Source organism: Poromitra crassiceps (assembly GCF_964638095.1).
Source record: "Poromitra crassiceps genome assembly, chromosome: 6".
Taxonomy (NCBI): domain Eukaryota; kingdom Metazoa; phylum Chordata; class Actinopteri; order Beryciformes; family Melamphaidae; genus Poromitra; species Poromitra crassiceps.
Genome location: NC_139627.1, coordinates 42,641,418 through 42,662,508, shown reverse-complemented (window position 1 = coordinate 42,662,508; position 21,091 = coordinate 42,641,418). Strand labels below are relative to the sequence as shown.

The window sequence follows — 21,091 nt, the reverse complement described above, 5'->3', positions numbered from 1 at the left end:
TGTGAGCGTCTGGTCTAACCTTGGTCGGCCTGTTAAAGAGACAGGACCCTCCGCCTTTCAAGAGGAACTCTTTGTAGTCCGAGATGCTACACTTGGAGAACCTCCGTGGGTGTTGGACCCTGCGGAAGGAGAGGATACGTGTTTCATAATCAAGCAAGCAGCAGTGTAAGCTCCGCCCACTCAGAATGGAAGCATGATTCCATGCTTGCTTGTCCCATGTGATGCAGTCTGTGATGAGCATTTTTCCTCATGATGACTTCCAACATACGTATTTCAACATGAGAGTGGGGGGATACAGATTTCATATGGCCCTAAATTTCATGAGTTGCAACACTTGTCCAACATTTTGGATAGTTTTTGTTTGTTTGTTTGTTTGTTTGTTTGTTTGTTTGTTTGTTTGTTTTTTACAGTACAACCTTCAAGCCGTGTGTGTGTGTGTGTGTTTCTGAAGGGAGGGAGAGAGAGAGGGATGGATGTTGGACATTACCCGGTGTCCTCCATTATGCAGCCCACCCAGGAATCAGTGCAACCACACTCCTCTGAAAATGAACGAGTGAGAGAGATAGGAGAGAAAGAAAGAGAGAGGGACAGAGAGATTTAACCGTGCTCGAAGGAATACAAAAAAAAAGAAAATATCCTATAGTAGTGTCTCTTTTAAGCACTGTAACACTAGACTGTGAAATTTTGACTCCTACAGTACTACACTCCTACATAACTCTGCCCTCCCTAAAGCCCATATAGCAGTGAGTCAGAGGCGAGGGCGTGTGTTGTATGTATACTTCTCTTGGACGCCGGGTCCCACTGGATCCCCAGGTTCTGCGCCAGGCTCTGGGACAGAGACACTGCCATGGACCAGGTGGTGCCGTACTGTTGGAGACCACAGACTATTATCACCTGCACTCACACTCTGCTTACATGAACAGCGTGATACTGGACATCAGTGGGCAAATCTGACCTCGTTCACCCCTACTCCACGGCTCACTGAACACATGCCCCCGAAGTAGGCGGCGCTGCCTCTGCGGTAGTGGAAGGTCACATTTCTACAGGATGTTGGAAGATAAAGAAAAGGGCAGAAATGAGCGATAACTAGGCCTGTCACAATAATAAATTAATCGACTTCTCATAAGCTATGTGGGCATGATCATAATCTTCTTTCCCCTTCACGCCTCAATAATTGCCCATTGTGTTGACATGTTTGTTTACATAAGAAAAAACTACGCTGAGACATATTTTGCTGTTGTTTCTGGCCGCACTGCTTCTGTCCTCTCGTCTGCTCACACACACACACACACACACACACACGCACGAGCACACACACACACACACACACACACACGCACGCACATAGTGAACCAGGTGAAGATAGCATGTTACTCGAGAACTGTCTTTTTTTTCTATATTAGATATAGCAATAATCTAGAATTACTGGGGTCTAGAAGGTTAAGAGTTAAAAAGTTCATCGCTATTTGAAAGGGTGCACTTGGATTATTATGCAATTATATTTGATCATTATATCAGTGGCAATCATTTGTCTTAAAATGAAAAAACAAAAGTTTAACTCAATGATTTCTGGGACAATATATCGACCAACAAACAGTAGTTATCGTGACAGGCTTATCAATAACACAAAAAGGAACACAAGGATGATCAGGTTAGTCTGAATGCAAGCTAAATCCAATTCATGATGGAAAATGTAAATGATGTATGTCAGTAATTTGTTCAATGGATATAGAACAGGGAGATAATACAGTTGAAAGCCATGTGCACAGTGAGTGAACAGCTTATCTGTTGCACTTATGTGGTTAGCTGCAGCCAGGCCAGGGCCCGAGGCCAGGGACGTGCTGCACTTACGAGAAGAGGTGCACGGCGTCAGCATGGTGTTTGATGCTTTGCTGCCGGTACTTGGAGAAATCTCGCAGCATCTCCAGAGGCTTCACGCTGATGGGGATCTGGTCCTTGTCTGTCCAGATCTCCACAGCGACCAGCACCACGCGTGTATGCAGATGCTCTTTGAAGATCTGCCATGTGAAGCATGTAATGAATGGAAGGAATAAGGAAAGAGAGAGAGAGAGAGAGAGAGAGAGAGAGAAGCAACAGCACGGGGACAGGAGCACAACACTGGGTGTGAATTAGGGCTGGCTGATATGATTGAAATCACAATCACAATAATCAGGTTTTTGCTCGATATCAATATATCACGATATGGTTCATGTATGCAAAATCGCGTTAAATAATCAAATCATTGAACTGAATGGTAAAGTTAGGTGTGGTGTCAGTCTAACAAAACAGAAATATTCAAATAATATTCCTACAAAACCTAATTTTATGAGTGTCTAAGACTTAGACACTCAACAACAAATTGTACTACACTCTAAGTAAAATTTGCTTGTCATCATCAATTTAGACAGCAGAAATGTCTCACGATATTAAAATATCTTCATATCATCATGATATGATTCCACTTAAAGATGCTAAATGATAATTATTGAATTATCGCCCGGCCTAGTGTGAATTCGAATCTGCATTGTCTGAGGCAGACGGACGAGGGGATGTAGCACACTGTTATTTCACGTGACAACAACACAGAGCAAACAGCAACCCAGTAATGACTCTGAGACAGACTCAGAGCAGCACAGTAATGACTCTGAGACAGACTCTGAGCAGCACAGTAATGACTCTGAGACAGACTCAGAGCAGCACATTAATGACTCTGAGACAGACTCGGAGCAGCACAGTAATGACTCTGAGACAGACTCGGAGCAGCACAGTAATGACTCTGAGACAGACTCGGAGCAGCACAGTAATGACTCTGAGACAGACTCGGAGCAGAACAGTAATGACTCTGAGACAGACTCGGAGCAGCACAGTAATGACTCTGAGACAGACTCAGAGCAGCACAGTAATGACTCTGAGACAGACTCGGAGCAGAACAGTAATGACTCTGAGACAGACTCGGAGCAGCACAGTAATGACTCTGAGACAGACTCGGAGCAGAACAGTAATGACTCTGAGACAGACTCGGAGCAGCACAGTAATGACTCTGAGACAGACTCGGAGCAGCACAGTAATGACTCTGAGACAGACTCAGAGCAGCACAGTAATGATGACTCTGAGACAGACTCGGAGCAGCACAGTAATGACTCTGAGACAGACTCAGAGCAGAACAGTAATGACTCTGAGACAGACTCAGAGCAGCACAGTAATGACTCTGAGACAGACTCAGAGCAGCACAGTAATGACTCTGAGACAGACTCAGAGCAGCACAGTAATGACTCTGAGACAGACTCAGAGCAGCACAGTAATGACTCTGAGACAGACTCAGAGCAGCACAGTAATGACTCTGAGACAAACTCAGAGCAGCACAGAGATGAGTACGGGGCCAACTCAGGGTGCAAGGAATGGACTCTAAGTGTGACACATGAGGAGGTGCTCAGCCGCATCTTAATATATCAATGGGCACACAATGTAATGAAATATTTGGAGGATATCAGTGTCCACAGGAGGGCTGGGCGATATGCACAAAATCAAATAGGGTAAAGGCAAATAATAGAACAGTGTCAGAACAGTCTGGTAAGTTCATAAAATCACTTTACTGTAATGTAGCCTTTAAAACCTACCTTTAAAACTGACCATATCCAAAATGTAATAAGACAATATCTACTCTCATATCACAATATCGATATAATATTATCAATATATTGCCCAGCCCTAGTCCACAGCCATGTTTTATGTAGGTATGCAACAAGTACACTGCCCTGTTCTCATTTATTCTAAATAAATAGTAATATTCAAACTTGTGAGGTCAAAGCAAAGATTCAGGTGTATTTTGGATTCTGCTATACGAGGGGAGAAGCCTGAAAACACATTTTCTGCATGTTCTTTCTGAAATGGGGTGAAGCACATAGTAGACATTTCTGAAATGGCAAGTGAAGAGCTTACTCACAGCATCCACCAGGTTAACCACTGACTTGGCAAAATTCCTAGTGTGCTGCTTCGTCCTGTAGCGTTTATACTGCAGAAAAAGAACAAAGACAAAGATGAACAACACTGCAGTGTTTTGACGGTGCCTTCTCCAAATGGTCGAGATGTTACATTCAGGGGCACTGCTCCCTCTGGTGGGCAAAAGTGACAGAGAGAGAAGAAGAAGCAGAGTGTTGTAGTATTTAAATATTTATATGAATATTGAAACTGGCACTTGCGAATTTATTGACATTTATAAAATAAGTCCAAACTGGCCACAGACATTTCCTGTTGTGGTTGCTCATACCATACTGTGGTCACTGACAATCATGATCTCCAAGTACTTCATCTCCTCAAATATGTTGCGAGGCATCTGCAAAACAAACCCAGACACGATCAACAAACGACAGCCTTGTGCAACACTTTGTACCAGAATGACCACAAGCTTTTCCCCCACAATTTTTTTATCACATTTTTATCCCCCATTAGTGCTAATTTTAATTTATTTATCCTGGTTGCTACTCCACCCTCTGCCGACCTGGGGAGAGCCGAAACTGGCTCCATGCTTCCTCCGAGACATGGGCAGTTAGCCAGCCGCTTCTTTTCACCTGACAGGGGAAGCTTCACCGGTAGATCATAGCACGTGGGAGGATCACGCTATTCCAACGAGTTCCCCTCCCTCTGAACAGGCGCTCAGAACGACCAGAGCACCACTTCAGCGACCAGGATATTGCATGTTTTGGTGAGGGGTTCCTATATGAAGGAAACCCCAAGGGGGCACGGGGAGAACATGCAAACTCCACACAGAAAGGCCTTTTTTGACGACCCCACCCAGGCGGTGGGCACGCGAGGACATGCGGACGGGCACACACTCCTTCAGCGCTCACAGCATCCCAGGTGGAAATCGAACCCAGGACCTTCTAGCTGTGAGGCGGCGGCTACATTTAAACCCTGGATAGTACCGTTAATTTATTTAACTCACTGTGTAACCAAGCAAGGGTGAGTGAACCTAGGCTGCGTTACTTAAGAGAGCGGTGAGTGAGGTCAGAGACTTACAGCTCTCTTTTTCCTGCGCTTCAGCCAGGACAAGTCATCCAGCTCTGAGAGCAGCTGCTCCTCCTCCACTGTGGACACAGGCAAGGACAGAAAGACAGAGGAAAATGCTGTCACTCCCACTGAAATATGTACAACAGGATAGGCCCTTACCGGCATCTCAAGCCGGAGTTCAAGCCCATAGGGACATGTTTTCCTGGTAAACTTTTCCAGGAATGCACAAATGGTTTACTGAACTTCCCATGAGGTACTACATGCCTCATGGAACTATGCAAAACAACAATTGACGCAATATGAAACTAACTGCCATCTATCAATGTCTGAAAAACATCAATGTTGAAACACTATGAAGTACATCACTGTTAATTCCTTAGGCATTTTCAAAACCAGATGATCTCACACTATGATGTACCCGACTAGGGGGCCTATCATCAGGTTATAATTTTAACGGGTTCCCAGATTCCAAAATTGGTATTTGCATTAAAACCTCTATTTGGAAGCCCCCCCTCCCAATTATTGGTAAAGATGCATACAAAGATGGATGCACACAATCTATCTAACGTATATGGTATTGTTGAAAACACAGGTTTGATGGGCATTGCAATCCTTGACCTTTGACAGACTTGACCTTTGACAGACTTGACCTTTGACAGACTTGACCTTTGACAGAAGGGAGGTTCTGTTTAACATCCCGGGACAGATAAGACGGGCCCTGGGTGTGGTGCAGGTCATAGGTGGAGAGCATGTGGAGGAGGCTATGTAAGATGGCTGACAGTAACACTTACCCTGATCCTCTGGATCATTGTTCCACTGAAGGGTGGGCATTCTCCTTAGCGTGTGCGGCCTTGCGGCTGTATCCTGTAGGGGGGCGACACCACAGAGCGTTAACATGCAAAATATGATGACTGTGGCGGGAAGAGGAGTTGAGTTACAGAGGAAAATGTGCCATCATGGTGCAGAAACTGGAAGGGGGAGTGTTGAGGGATGCTTAGTGTGGTCAGTAAACTACACGAATCTTGTGATACTTTAATGTGGACAAATCATGTTGACATCACTTAGCATGGCTTGGTGAGCTAAAATTTAAATAATACTATTATAACTAGTACTAGTACTACTATTACTACTAATAATGATAATGGCCAACAACCACAAAACAATCAAGAATGGAAAATTGCGCAAAACCAATTGCTTTTGGCTTAACAAATTGTAAATAATATGATTAGTGGGAAAAAAATTAACATAGCTAGATAGACATCTGGAGCTAATAATCTGTGCTTTCTATCCTCAGTATATCAATTCATATAAAAGATAATCCTTTAATCCACTTCCACATTAACCATTTTAGAACACGACCTCTGCGGAGGAAGCACCTAAATCCATGTTAGTACACTACAGGCACAGAAGTGTGCCAGCTAACTCCGGCCGGACATACTTCCATAATGAATGTCTGTTTCCTTTAAAAACAGGAATGTCCTAGGTCGGACATCCTCACTAGAACACCAGACCAAGACTGATAGCTTAACGGCACACGCTACAAGAATAGGAGAGCGACGATTTAGCGTAGCACACATTTTGGTCGTGACTGAGAGAAATCACTTACAATTGAATGAGTCTGTTGTAAGGGCTCTATTAGATACACATAGAGTCCATCGTCAAACATCCCGCTGTCAGGCAAAGAGAGAAGAGGAGGGAGAGAAGCCAGTCAATACTGAGTCAATAGGAGACGAGGAGCAGAGATGAGTGGATCACAGATATTCTGAGCACGGCAGAGGACTGTGCAGAGCTCCTCGATTCACTTACTGCAGGCCGTTGCAGGTAGATAGGGCCACGTGGGACTTCTCCTTTCCCCTCACCTGGCCGTGGTAGTAACAGTGCTCCCCTCCCTGAGGGAAGACAGGCACCACACTTATGCATCGTCACAGCAGAGCCAGATCAGAGCAGCATTAACGAACAACACTACAGACAAAAGTATATACTGTCAGATTAAAGCTTTGACTTGCTGTGTGTTGTAAATCTGAGACCGTTTTTTTTATTTTTTTTATCTTTACTGCAGCTGAAAGACGACTGAATTTGCTACTGCTTCTTCTGACACTGTGGCGGTCATCCTCACAGATGGCGATTTTACACATTTACAGACAATGTCCTCCTTCCTGCAGGGGGTGATGTATGCTTGGCAAGACGCTGCGTTAACACATCACAAGGTAGGTCCTGGCACTCTCTGTGACTCAGCTGTCAGACCCAGGGTGAGCAGAGGACATTCTCCCTCTCTCTCTCTCTCTCTCTCTCTCCCTCTCTCTCTCTCCCTCTCTCCCTCTCTCTCTCTCTCTCACTCGCTCACTCACTCCAGCCATCCCACGCTGCATTGCTACTGCAGAGTGCTCTCTCTCCCCCGTCACGTGACCTGGGTTCCAGCAGGAGGCTGCAGGGAGGCAGAGCCCTGCTGATTCAGCGACAGTGTGCCCAGCCCAGCCCTCTGCCTGAATCAGCAGCAACAGCAGGCACAGCAGCAGCACCAGCTAGCTCTCTTTCCCTACCTCTTTCCTTATCTCTCTCTCTCTCTCTCTGTTTCTCACTCTATCTCTCTCTCTCTCTCCCTCTGTTTCTCTCTCTCTCTCTCTCTCTCTCTCTCTCCCTCTGTTTCTCTCTCTCTCCCTCTGTTTCTCTCTCTCTCTCTCTCTCTCTCTCTCTCCCTCTGTTTCTCTCTCTCTCCCTCTGTTTCTCTCTCTCTCTCTCTCTCTCTCTCCCTCTGTTTCTCTCTCTCTCTCTCTGTCTCTCTCTCTCCCTCTGTTTCTCTCTCTCTCCCTCTGTTTCTCTCTCTCTCCTTCTGTTTCTCTCTCCACCCCCCCTCTGGTTCTCTCTCTCTCCCTCTGGTTCTCTCTTTCTCCCTCTGTTTCTCTCTCCCTGTTTCTCTCTCTCTCCCTCTGTTTCTCTCTTCCTCTGATTCTCTCTCTCTCTCTTTCTCTCTACCTCTGTTTCTCTCTCCCCCTCTGTTTCTCTGCTCTTGCTTCTGTTCTATCATATTTCAATCAACCTGCACAAGTAGTTTCTCTCCTTCTCTCTTAGTATGTATTTATGTATATTATTTTAGTCTGTATTAATGTTTGCCTATCTATCTATCTATCTATCTATCTAACTAAACATCTAAATATCTAAATATCTATCTATCTCTCTACAGTATCGCTGTCAATCTCCCTCCCATAGTTTTTGTTCTTTCTCCTTGTTTGTCAAAAAGATTACCTTGACATGCATTTGTTCTAGGGCCCGACCGATACTGGATTTTTGGGGCCGATACCGAGAATAGGGAGTCAAAAATTATGATATTGATATATCTGCCGATATTCTTTATACACAATGTCCCCTCAAATATCAAACACTTGTGATAAAGATATGTAATGGAGGCAGGATATTTTACAGTTTAACAATCAAGTGGACTGAAACAGTAAACTTCACTGGGAATTTAATAATTATAAATAACTATAAGAAAGAAAAACACAAATAGGACAAATATATATAACTTGAATTAAGAAAAATAATCAAATATATATAAAATGCTGCCTATATAACTTTAAAAATAAAATAAAAAAATATCGGCCGATATATCTGTGATAGGCCAATATCGGCCCGGTAATTTTCCAGTTAGCTCCCATTTAATATTCCTGTTAGCTGACGGCATTGTTACCTTTATTAATGGTTAACAGTTAAAGATTAGAAGACTAGTTTAGCTCCTAGCAGTGAGACAGCTGAGTACAGTGAAATCTGCAAAGACAGTAAGGCACTTTGTACCAGCTGCAGGCCATGTTCCACAGGGAACCAATTAGGCTCCACCAAACAAAGAGACAAGACAGGTATTTAAACAGCTTGGACTTAGTCACAAGCGGAGAAAGATGTTACCTTTGATAGAACAGGTTTGCCTCCATCATAGTGAATCTCAACATAATCGGAAGACAACAAATCACTGCAAAAGAGAGAGATTGCAGCTGGTTAGGGAGGAGGCAGGACGTGATGCAATCACAGCCAATACAGAAAGTACAGTACAGTCATGCCATGACTCACACCTCTGATGGTTTACAGTGTCAACTTTACAGTGTAAACTTTACACTGTGGTTTGAACTGCTGCTGAATGCTGCTTGCTTGGTAATTAAATGAGAGGACTCATCACCGCTGTGCCTGGGTTAGCCTACACAGCAGGTTTAGCCTGGGTAAACCCAGCCGCCACGTGACCTGCTCTCAGACCTGCTCTCAGTCACTACCTTGTGACTGTAAGCAGGGTAAGCCTGAGAGCAGGTCACTGGGGGCTGGGTTTACCCAGGCTACAGCAGGTTAGCCTACACAGCAGCAGCAGGTAAGCCTACACAGCAGGTTAGCCTACACAGCGGGTAAGCCTACACAGCAGGTAAGCCTACACAGCAGGTTAGCCTACACAGTGGGTAAGCCTACACACAGCAGGTAAGCCTACACAGCAGGTAAGCCTACACAGCGGGTAAGCCTACACACAGCAGGTAAGCCTACACAGCAGGTTAGCCTACACAGCAGGTAAGCCTACACAGCAGGTAAGCCTACACAGCAGGTAAGCCTACACAGCGGGTAAACCTACGCAGCAGGTAAACCTACGCAGCAGGTAAGCCTACACAGCGGGTTAGCCTACACAGCGGGTAAGCCTACACACAGCATGTAAGCCTACACAGCAGGTAAGCCTACACAGCGGGTAAGCCTACGCAGCGGGTAAGCCTACGCAGCAGGTAAGTCTACATAGTGAGTAAGCCTAGACAGCGAGTAAGCCTAGACAGCGAGTAAGCCTACACAGCGAGTAAGCCTACGCAGCAGGTGTAAGTCTACATAGCGAGTAAGCCTACACAGCGGGTAAGCCTACGCAGCGGGTAAGCCTACGCAGCGGGTAAGCTTATGCAGCGGGTAAGCCTACGCAGCGGGTAAGCCTACACAGCGGGTAAGCCTAGACAGCGAGTAAGTCTACACAGCGAGTAAGCCTACACAGCGGGTAAGCCTACGCAACGGGTAAGCCTACACAGTGGGTAAGCCTACGCAGCGGGTAAGCCTACATAACACAAATACTATTACTCCCATGACATTTGAAAAGTTCAAGGGACAGGTTCAATTGTGCCAGCCAGCAGCAGAATAGGACAAACAGAGTGATGCATTCACTCATGGGGATAATTAAGTATCACAAACTGGCAGAGGTTGCACAAACAAATCTGCATTTGACAAAAGGCAAATTATTGAAAGACCTTTCAGAGCCTGTCAATTAACGCTGTCACAGCAACGGGCAAAATGGAAACGCCAGAACAGTTACTCAGCGAAATCGTTTTGCAAAGTGCCTTTTTTAATCGACCACACACACGCAGTTCTTCTTCCAATAGTTAGGCTACGTGCTCCCAAATTAGATCACCGATCGAGAAGGAGAACACAATAGAGGCGCCGACACAAGTAACCTCATATGAAGGCTGTCAATGAAGCCTAGTGTGATAAATGGTTGTGAGGCCTCAGGTTCACCTTGAGCACAGCTGCCCTCTGTAGTCTGAGTCAGCGCGCCTCACCATTACACACACTCAATCTGTTCGCTGACGACTGGCTTCAAGAGACCGCTTTTTTCCGCCCTTTCTTTTTTTTTTGCCACAATGGCGCTTTTCTAAGTAACCTTGTAATTCAAAAACATCCTCCTATCTGTGTGGACATGTAGTGGCTTTGCAGCAGAAAATGTGTGTGAAAAAAGGGGTGGGAGGAGGCAGGGATGCACGATGATCTCGGCACATCGGCCGATAAAGGCTTTCAAATGAAATATCGTCATCGCCCCCCCGAAACGAGCATTTCTCGTCAATTATGACAGGCGAATGAAATGACACTAACCCTTATAACGCATGAGCGCATAATCCAAGCCTGTGTAAATGGGAGGAATTACTGTTTTGGTTGAAAGAAAATGTTACATAAATATAAATATGGCAAAGTAGTTTTCTTATTTTGCCCAGTCAATGTGTACATTTTGAAAGGCATTGTATTTCTGTCTGCATCTGCCAGTGGGCATCACGATAAGAGCAGGTGTTACTTCCACTACAGGAGAGATTTGATGTTCTCTGAAATCGGCCAAAAGAGTTGGAAAATATTGGCCTTCTTAGATATAGAAAATAAATAAATCGTGCATCCCTGGTGGGAGGTGGGCTGGTGTGTGTGTGTGTGTGTGTGTGTGTGTGTGTGTGTGTGTGTGTGTGTGTGCGTGTGTGTGTGTGTGTGTGTGTGTGTGTGTGTGTGTGTGTGTGTGTGTGTGTGTGTGTGTGGGGAGGTTCTGTCTCGTGAAAACACCACTGTGACATTTTTGAGTGAGTGAGGCTCAGCAAGTGAGCAGGAAGTGCACAGTTGGGAGAGGAGAGTCAAGGCTATTTTTAGCTTGACAGATGAAGCAGGGAGAGCCGAGTGGGCCACAGCAGAAAGTATATGAGTCTTTATGTGTGTGTGTGTGTGTGTGTGTATGTGTGTGTGTGTGTGTGTGTGTGTGTGTGTGTGTGTGTGTGTGTGTGTGTGTGTGTGTGTGTGTGTGTGTGTGTGTGTGTGTGTGTGTGTGCACTGTGCAGCACTGCAGAGCGTGCAGGGCGAAAGCCTTGGAACGTGAGTGTATGGAAGTGTGTGTGTGTGTGTGTGTGCGTGTGCGTGGAGACAAAGAGCAGGGAGTCCTTCCCACGAGATCTCTCAGTCCACGGGAGACCGAGTGCCACGATGCAGTGGTAGAGCACTGATTCAGCCACGATGCAGTGGTAGAGCACTGATTCAGTCACGATGCAGTGGTAGAGCACTGATTCAGTCACGATGCAGTGGTAGAGCACTGATTCAGCCACGATGCAGTGGTAGAGCACTGATTCAGTCACGATGCAGTGGTAGAGCACTGATTCAGCCACGATGCAGTGGTAGAGCACTGATTCAGTCACGATGCAGTGGTAGAGCACTGATTCAGCCACGATGCAGTGGTAGAGCACTGATTCAGTCACGATGCAGTGGTAGAGCACTGATTCAGCCACGATGCAGTGGTAGAGCACTGATTCAGTCACGATGCAGTGATAGAGTACTGATTCAGATACGATGCAGTGGTAGAGCACTGATTCAGATGCGATGCAGTGGTAGAGCACTGATTCAGTCACGATGCAGTGGTAGAGCACTGATTCAGATACGATGCAGTGGTAGAGCACTGATTCAGTCACGATGCAGTGGTAGAGCACTGATTCAGATACGATGCAGTGGTAGAGCACTGATTCAGATACGATGCAGTGGTAGAGCACTGATTCAGTCACGATGCAGTGGTAGAGCACTGATTCAGATACGATGCAGTGGTAGAGCACTGATTCAGATACAATGCAGTGGTAGAGCACTGATTCAGTCACGATGCAGTGGTAGAGCACTGATTCAGATACGATGCAGTGGTAGAGTACTGATTCAGATACGATGCAGTGGTAGAGTACTGATTCAGATATGATGCAGTGGTAGAGCACTGAATGATTCAGATACGATGCAGTGGTAGAGTACTGATTCAGATACGATGCAGTGGTAGAGTACTGATTCAGATACGATGCAGTGGTAGAGTACTGATTCAGATACGATGCAGTGGTAGAGCACTGATTCAGTCACGATGCAGTGGTAGAGCACTGATTCAGTCACAATGCAGTGGTAGAGCACTGATTCAGCCTTGATGCAGTGGTAGAGCACTGATTCAGTCACGATGCAGTGGTAGAGCACTGATTCAGTCACAATGCAGTGGTAGAGCACTGATTCAGCCTTGATGCAGTGGAAGAGCACTGATTCAGTCACGATGCAGTGGTAGAGCACTGATTCAGCCTTTATGCAGTGGTAGAGCACTGATTCAGCCTTGATGGAGTGGTAGAGCACTGATTCAGCCATGATGCAGTGGTAGAGCACTGATTCAGTCACGATGTAGTGGTAGAGCACTGATTCAGCCACAATGTAGTGGTAGAGCACTGATTCCATGATGCTGTTGTACAGCACTGATTCAGCCACAATGCAGTGGTAGAGCACTGATTCAGCCACGATGCAGTGGTAGAGCACTGATTCAGTCACGATGCAGTGGTAGAGCACTGATTCCATGATGCAGTTGTACAGCACTGATTCAGTCACGATGCAGTGGTAGAGCCATGGGCGATTATACATTGGTGCACTGGCTGCACGTGCAACCCCTAGTGGCCAGATGATTTTTTTATTTTTTTTTATTTTTTTTCCCCTTTTATTTATACAGGGGGAGTCTCACTGAGAGCAATGCTCTCTTTTTCAGGAGTGCCCTGTTCACATTCACACACACATTCATACCTGGAAGCTGACCAGTACAACCACAGTCTGATCTGTTGGCCACTGAGCAGCTCCACTGGAGCGGTTGGGGTTAAGGGCCTTGCTCAAGGGCACCTCAGTGGTGCTAATGAGGGAGGGGCAAGCGCTGCCTTTTCACTTTCCCCACCCAGATTTATCCTGCCGGTCCCGGGGATTGAACCGACGACCTTCTGGTCACAAGCTCGCTTCTCTAACCGTTGGGCCACCAATGCCACATAAACGATTTAAACCAAATCTAATCGAATATATTATATCATGTGTTGTAGATATCTAAATGTCGTTGTATTCGACATTATTCAATGCAATTTCTCGATTCATTGTGTTTCTGAAGAAAATAAATCTGTACTTGACCTCTCAACTCAGCTCACGTGATGCGCGCTGGTCGTGGTACTACGTGCTACTACGTGCTTGCGTCAGACGTCAGCGACAGCGTGTCAACAAAGGAAACATACTGAGACAGACGAGACAGAGATATTTAACATGGCTAAAAGGGTAAACCAAACTCTCGACCGATTTTTCTCTAAGAAAACTAGGACTGATACAGAGAGAAACATGACTGCAACAATAACACCATGCCGGTCACCTCAGCAGCAGCCGGCGGCAGCAGCAACATTGTTCTCAGTTCGGATGACGAAGAAGAGGGGGGAAGCGGCTAGTGATAGGTGATAGTGACAACCACGCAGGCTGCGCCTGTCACAATGTGGCAGTTTGAAAGCTCCACCTCTGCTTAGATTGAACTGTCATTTCTCCAGTCAGTAGTGTGAGAACAGATCGAGACATCACCTGACTGCAGCTTGGGTAAAGTTGCATCTACTGTAGGTGTCATTCAGCATATTGTGATATGTTGTTGGAGAATGTGTTGTCATTCCTACTATAGCATTCAGTGTCTCCTATACAGTTATCTATTTGTGGAGGTACACCACAATAGATTTTGAGCACCACAAATAGATTTTGACTGCCATTTGACTGCCGCTTTTAGGAGCCCACTAGATGGTGCTCTGAGGCCCACCAGTGGGCCACGGTTCAGTGGTTGGGAAACACTAGCATGCAGATAGAATAGGCTATATAAGGAGACAATTATTTTTTCATCACTGTAAAGCCACAGCATAGTGAAGAGGATATTAATGTGATGTGTGTAGTTCATATCTACTAGCCTCTTCATTTTGCTCTCAGAGTGCCCCAGATTAATGCATTTTGTTTTAAAATTTACACAATTTCTTTATCCAGGGGGGCACAGCCCCCCCTGGAGACCCCCCTACCGGAGTAATATTGACTTCTGGGTGGTGCAACCCCTGTTTGGAAGGTGTATAATCGCCTATGGGTAGAGCACTGATTTCACGATGCAGTGGTAGAGCACTGATTCCACGATGCAGTTGTAGAGCACTAATTCAGCCACGATGCAGTGGCAGAGCACTGATTCAGCCACGATGTAGTGGCAGAGCACTGATTCAGCCGTGATGCAGTGGTAGAGCACTGATTCAGCCACGGTGTAGTGGTAGAGCACTGATTCAGCCACGATGTAGTGGCAGAGCACTGATTCAGCCGCGATGTAGTGGTAGAGCACTGATTCAGCTGCGATGCAGTGGTAGAGCACTGATTCAGCCACGATGCAGTGGTAGAGCACTGATTCAGCTGCGATGCAGTGGTAGAGCACTGATTCAGCCACGATGCAGTGGTAGAGCACCTATGCTCAACCTTTTTCATATCAAGTACTCCTCATGTAGTAGACATTAAGGCCATTTGATGAGATTTTGTCTCTTGAACAGAATCTGAGAATAGCTGATGTTTAACGACTCCGAAATTTGCTGAGGACCCTCTGGAACCCCTTCAAGGACCCCTGGTAATCCCCGAGACCCCACATTAAGAAGAAGCACTGTGGTAGAGGTCAGGACAGGGAGGCAGAGTGTGAGGAGAGGTCCTCACGTCTGGCGCCAGATCAAATGCAGCCCCGAACCCCCCGCCAACACATGATGTTCTCATTACTGTTTAGAACTCCAGCACATGGAAGTCATCTGCTGCTCCCAGTCTCACAGGGATGAACAGGGATGATAAGAGGAGGGGTAAATAGCACTGAAGACACTCTGAGAGAGGAAAACACTGGAATTAACATCCATTCCAGGGAAGTTTCTGGTCCCATTAACACCAAACCAAGTAAATATCAAATAAATCTCTCTCAAAATTGTGTTAATTTCATTAACGCTAAACAGCGAGTCAAAATAGAGACCTTTTGAGCAGAAAGAAAAGTCCTCTTCTTCATCCAGGATTGCCATCCCAGGTAGAGCAAGAGGAGGAGCAGTGAGCAGATAAAGTAGTAGTATCCATTGGCAGGTTGCAGACCTATCTATATTTAGATCAGCACTGTCGCAGCTACAACACTGAGCACAATTCAAACCCCTATACTCAAACAGCCTAAAGTCAGATCGTTACGTATCTGAAAGGTAACCGAGCAAACAAACAGCAGGCAATCAGAGGCACATTTTATAGTTGTGTTATTCTATGATCAGGCTCCTGTATGGCCACAGCAACGTATATAGACCAGGACCTATTAAATGTCCCTCTTCTTTGTGCAGTTTGGGGCAAGGAATGACGTAGTGAGAGAGTGGACAGGAGGTGTGTGTCCAGGTCCTCTGTCTCTGTCTGTCTCGTCGTGTTGTTGGTAGGTGTGCACATGCAAAAGAAGTGGAGAGGTGGGAGAGGGATGAGAGAGAGCGGAACGGTGAGAGAATGAAAGGAAAGGACAGAGAGAATACCCTCTCTTGAGGTGTTGAGACACACACACACACACCTACACACACACACACACACACACACACACACACACACACACATACAACAACAACAACATGGATGCAATACAAGCGAGGTAATGGAGTTTATGTTGATTATTCACAGTATGTTTTGTTTCAATGATTTCAATTCAACTCTTCAACGTATCATGGCAACAAAACAACTTTGAATCAAACTAAATGTAGATCTAAGAGTGTGTGTTTGTGAGGAGAGACAGACAGATTGGAGAGCTGTGCGTGCGTGCGTGCATGTGTGTGTGTGTGTGTGTGTGTGCATGCGTGTGTGTGTCTGTGTGTGTGTGTGTGTGTGCCCACGTGCATGTGTGTGTTTGTTTATCTACTGTATAGGTGTTGCTGTTGTGCTCTACCCAGCCATAAAGTCTGTTATGTTAATTAATCAATCATGGCAAAGGATGATAGCATGCTCTCATTACTCTTCCCATTGGTCTCATACAGGTTTTCCAAACCCAGCGAAGAAAATAACTACCACAAGATCTCTGCAGCCTTTCCCACATTCTCCAACTTTCTACATTTGCATAACACAACAAAGCTTTTACTGTGTATATGTCATCCCCTCATCATCATCATCATCATCATCATCATCATCATCATCATCATCCTCTTAGATTTCATCAGCATTTTAAAGTCCTTGTACGTGCACACATTAAGCTGCCCGAAACACATGGATAAGGCATGACACATGTAGACTGGCCTCTCTGTGGGAGGAGCAAATCGATACGGAGCTGTCCAGAGCTTCCTATCTCAGAACAGGACAGAATGAGCACAGACCACAGACAGTCTGTCAGGACAGGACAGAATGAGCACAGACCACAGACAGTCTGTCAGGACAGGACAGAATGAGCACAGACCACAGACAGTCTGTCAGGACAGGACAGAATGAGCACAGACCACAGACAGTCTGTCAGAACGGGACAGAATGAGCACAGACCACAGACAGTCTGTCAGAACGGGACAGAATGAGCACAGACCACAGACAGTCTGTCTGCACAGTTTGACACAAACTCATTAAGCTTCATTAAATATGTGGACTTATCTTTGTCCATTTCCTGTTCTGTTGTTAGGATTTTGGACACCAGCGCTCTGATCTGTTCGGTCACTATGCCACTGACTAAATTATCTTCAACAAACGCTGCATTAATCACTGACTGACTTGACATATAACACACATAATTTACAATCAACAGTCATCTGCTACACCCGGCAACTACAAACATTGTCAATTTTAATTCACATATGACCCACATAGCGCTTGCTCATAGAGTCTGTCTCCTGTGCAGAATCTGTACATCGCAGGTGACATGACCTTGGCAACTGTTACTGTAGTGAGACGCATACAACTCACTGGAAAAAAACACTGTGACTCATCAAACTGAATCACTGTAATGAAATCAAGGCAACATCATAATCAACAGTGGCTGATATTTGTTATGAAATCATCGGTCAGATGAGTTGAGGAAGACTTACTTGTTTAACGTTAGGTCCAGAACAAATCTGGAACCAAAGGCCTCTAATTGAAAGCTGGCTTGGGCAAGGTGGACCGCCTATATGGGGGAGAGATAAGGAGTACAGATACAAATAATCGTTAGAAATCTGTTTTCGTTTAACTCTGTGCAATTCTAGGTAGAGTGCAGGAAATGGCAGGATATAAAAATGTTTGGCAAGACAGCAGCCACGGTCCATCATCTGCCAGAGTCCAGCCTCCACAACATCTGCAGCACAGAATGAAACACAACACTTCCTTTTTCCTGATGCACAATGAATATACTAAGCAAGGGAATCACTTCCTCCAAAATGGCTTCATTCCAGTACTTGAGGACAGTTCAGCAAAATTTCAATGTTGGTTAGATGCGGTACTGTGTGTGTGTGTGTGTGTGTGTGTGTGTGTGTGTGTGTGTGTGTGTGTGTGTGTGTATGCGTGTGTGTGGGTTGAACTTGTGACCACAAACAGAGCATGCACCTTAGTCCACTAAGCCACGGAGAGTCCAGACTACTGGGTATCACCACTGATTTCCAGATTCAACACGATTCCAATACACAAGGTCCCGATTCGATTTCCGATTCGATATTTCATTTACAATACCAATTTTGCTTGGATATGAAAGAGATTCTCAAAGAACTAAGGCTGTAAATTGTACACGGAACCCTCGAACATGGTGCATTCTTAAAAATAGTAATGTTTACAGATGTTTACGAGATCTCGTTGCGCTAAGAACCAAACCGCGCATTAACCCATTGATACCTGATGCAGCATTTGCCTGTATATCCCTCATTTGTGTGTGTATCCCTTTAAGACCGCGAAACGCGTCACGCGGTCTTAAAGGGATACACACACAAATGCTGCATCAGGTATCAATGGGTTAAAGCTTCAAGCTTCGCCGCGAAAAGGCATTATATTAAAAGATCAATATTGGGGGCGTCCGGGTGGTGTAGCGGTCCCTGCCTTCCAACACGAGGGTCGCAGGCTCGTATCCACGTGTTACCTCCGGCTTGGTCGGGCGTCCATACAGGCACGATTGGCTGTGCCTGAGGGTGGGAAGCCGGATTGGGGGTATGTGTCCCGGTCGCTGCACTAGCGCCTCCTCTGGTCGGTCAGGGCGCCTGGTCGGGGTGGAAGGAAACTGGTGGGAATAGCGTGATCCTCCCACGTGCTACGTCCTACCAGTGAAGCTCCCCCTGTCAGGTGAAAAGAAGTGGCTGGCAACTGCGCATGTGTCGGAGGAACCATGGTGCTAGTCTCGGCTCTCCCCAGATTGGCAGAGGGTGGAGCAGCGACCGGGGTAGCCAATAGGGATAAATGGGGATAAATTGGCCAAGTATAATTGGGGAGAAAATGGGGAAAAATCTGAAAAAATATTAATATTGGGATTTATGAATCGATATAATTTCCATCAAATGAATTTCGATCCAGTATCGATACTGTATATGGATATTTATTTTAGAGACAGACACTCCTAACCTGACGCTGCCAGATGGACGGTATAGCTCCACATAGCGAGGTTATCCATCTTGCAAGCAAGGTTAAGACACTCCTGCTCTCACTCCAGTATTTGGCGGAGTTCATTTCCAACCACACCCCCCGGCCCAGTCTGTCTGACACGACTGCCGAACTCGGCATTGCCCAATCCCACCTCTGTGCCACCTCACCTGGCCCTCTGTGGCTTGGTTCTTGGCCCGTGTGTCCAGGTCATGGTAGGTACTCTCCGCGTCCTCGTTAAGGTAGTAGATCAGCCGAGAGGGGTAGGTGATCACATGTTCTACTGCATGCTGTGTTGTGTTGTCTGTGGCAGGTGCTGCAGTTGCCTGTTGCTTCAGCAGTGCTGGCACTGCGTCCCTCTCAACCTCGTTCTCTACTCCTTGAGAAACTGCAAGAGAATATGCCGGCACACAAGCGTGTCATGAAGCCAGCTGTCAATGCCTCTCTTCACGAAATGCTCTGAAAATACTGAAGGAAGTGACCGCTTCATTGCAATTCTCAGGGCAAAGTTTAGTGAGATTTCACTGTTGGTTACATGTTGTATTGTCTATAGTCTAGACAATACAACATAGACTCTATACTGATATTATCAATAATATATGTCACTAGGCTTCATTCGAATAATAGAATATAAAATGCTATTATATTTATTGCCAAAGTCAGAAACTCTGCACCAGCCATTCATTAGGACATCTCCGCATAAATCCAAATAGACAACAGCTGGTGAATAGCATGCACTTGAGTAGCCTAAGGAATGTCCAAGTGACTGTTGATTGAACTGAAGTAATCATAGGAAATGCAGTGCATTATTTCTGAACAAAAGATGCTGAGGCTGAGCTGCTGTAGTCTGCCCAGATGCACCATCACGTTAAACAGTATGCTATAGGCTATTCCTGTCAGAAATCACCCGCCTTTTGGGAGGGGAAAAACGTGCTGTTGTACACCTACAACGGCAGATACGATTTTAATACAACACAAAAAGTGAAACATGTCAGTGATTCAATTAGTAGATGAAAGTGATACGTCAGGAGAGGCTATTGCAATACGTACCGAATGACGCTAGTGATGGATGAAGCCAAGGCGAAAGGATGCTGACGAGCAAATTGGCCAGAAGAAGCAAATGCATGATTCATATTTGATAACTGAAATATCTTCACTTCAATGTCAACACAGCAACGCGGTGACTAGCTTGCGGCCCATCGTGCAGGGGGGGATTTCTTCATGTATCCAGTCCAGGACAGGAGGCTGTCTGGAGCCGGGCTGCTGCAGTAGCGAGAGAGGCTGGGGGACAGAAAGAAGGCGGTGGCCAGGCTGAGAGCAGGAGCACAGCAGACTCCTCCTCGACGCTGCTGGCCTGCGCACAAACATGTCCTCCCTCCTCCCGACCGGCCGGGGCGCAGGGATCCCAGGCAGGTGATTTCAAAGGCACGGCTTCAGGCGGGGCGGGGGGATTCATTCATGGTCCGGATTTCACACGCGCAAAAAATAACCCTAATTTCAGTGTGTGAGTGTGTGTGTGTGTGTGTGTGTGTGTGTGTGTGTGTGTGTGTGTGTGTGTGTGTGTGTGTGTGTGTGTGTGTATATATATATATATATATATATATATATATATATATATATAGCTATATCTATATATATATTACAGTGAGTCCACATGATGATGTAGCTTAATCTATTATAAAAGGGAGCATGTGGGCAATGTTCTCTGTTTCAATGTTGTCCCGGAAGTGATGTCATCAGTGTCACTTGAGCAATTGTGCATTGTGACATAACTGATGATGTCATAAAGGCATTGTGACATCAACAGTGATGTCATAAGAGCAGTAGTGATGTCATCAGTGATGCGAAGTTGTGACATCATCAATGGAGCGGGAGGGTGTGTACTCCTGCAGGAGGTCGGAAAGATAGGTGGGGGCTAGATTGTGGAGGGCTTTATAGGTGAGCAGGAGGTTTTTATAGT

The 21,091-nt window shown here is 45.8% G+C and overlaps 1 protein-coding gene across 1 annotated transcript in view; it reads right to left on the bottom strand.

The window, feature by feature from the left end:
- The window catches only part of LOC310778881 (disintegrin and metalloproteinase domain-containing protein 23-like), a 34,564-nt gene extending 14,263 nt beyond the window's left edge, over positions 1-20,301 (bottom strand). Inside the window, exons 1-15 of the mRNA XM_083639343.1 lie at positions 20,182-20,301; positions 19,302-19,519; positions 17,622-17,698; positions 8,905-8,968; positions 6,814-6,896; positions 6,614-6,677; positions 5,799-5,871; positions 5,017-5,084; positions 4,268-4,333; positions 3,944-4,012; positions 1,852-2,018; positions 956-1,040; positions 780-867; positions 488-539; positions 20-119 (exon numbers count right to left, since the gene is read on the bottom strand). Of these exons, the coding sequence (XP_083495469.1) occupies positions 20-119; positions 488-539; positions 780-867; positions 956-1,040; positions 1,852-2,018; positions 3,944-4,012; positions 4,268-4,333; positions 5,017-5,084; positions 5,799-5,871; positions 6,614-6,677; positions 6,814-6,896; positions 8,905-8,968; positions 17,622-17,698; positions 19,302-19,519; positions 20,182-20,257 (1,350 nt within the window). The 5' untranslated portion in view covers positions 20,258-20,301. The remainder of the gene's footprint in view (positions 1-19; positions 120-487; positions 540-779; positions 868-955; positions 1,041-1,851; positions 2,019-3,943; positions 4,013-4,267; positions 4,334-5,016; positions 5,085-5,798; positions 5,872-6,613; positions 6,678-6,813; positions 6,897-8,904; positions 8,969-17,621; positions 17,699-19,301; positions 19,520-20,181) is intronic.
- Positions 20,302-21,091: the final 790 nt, after the last annotated feature.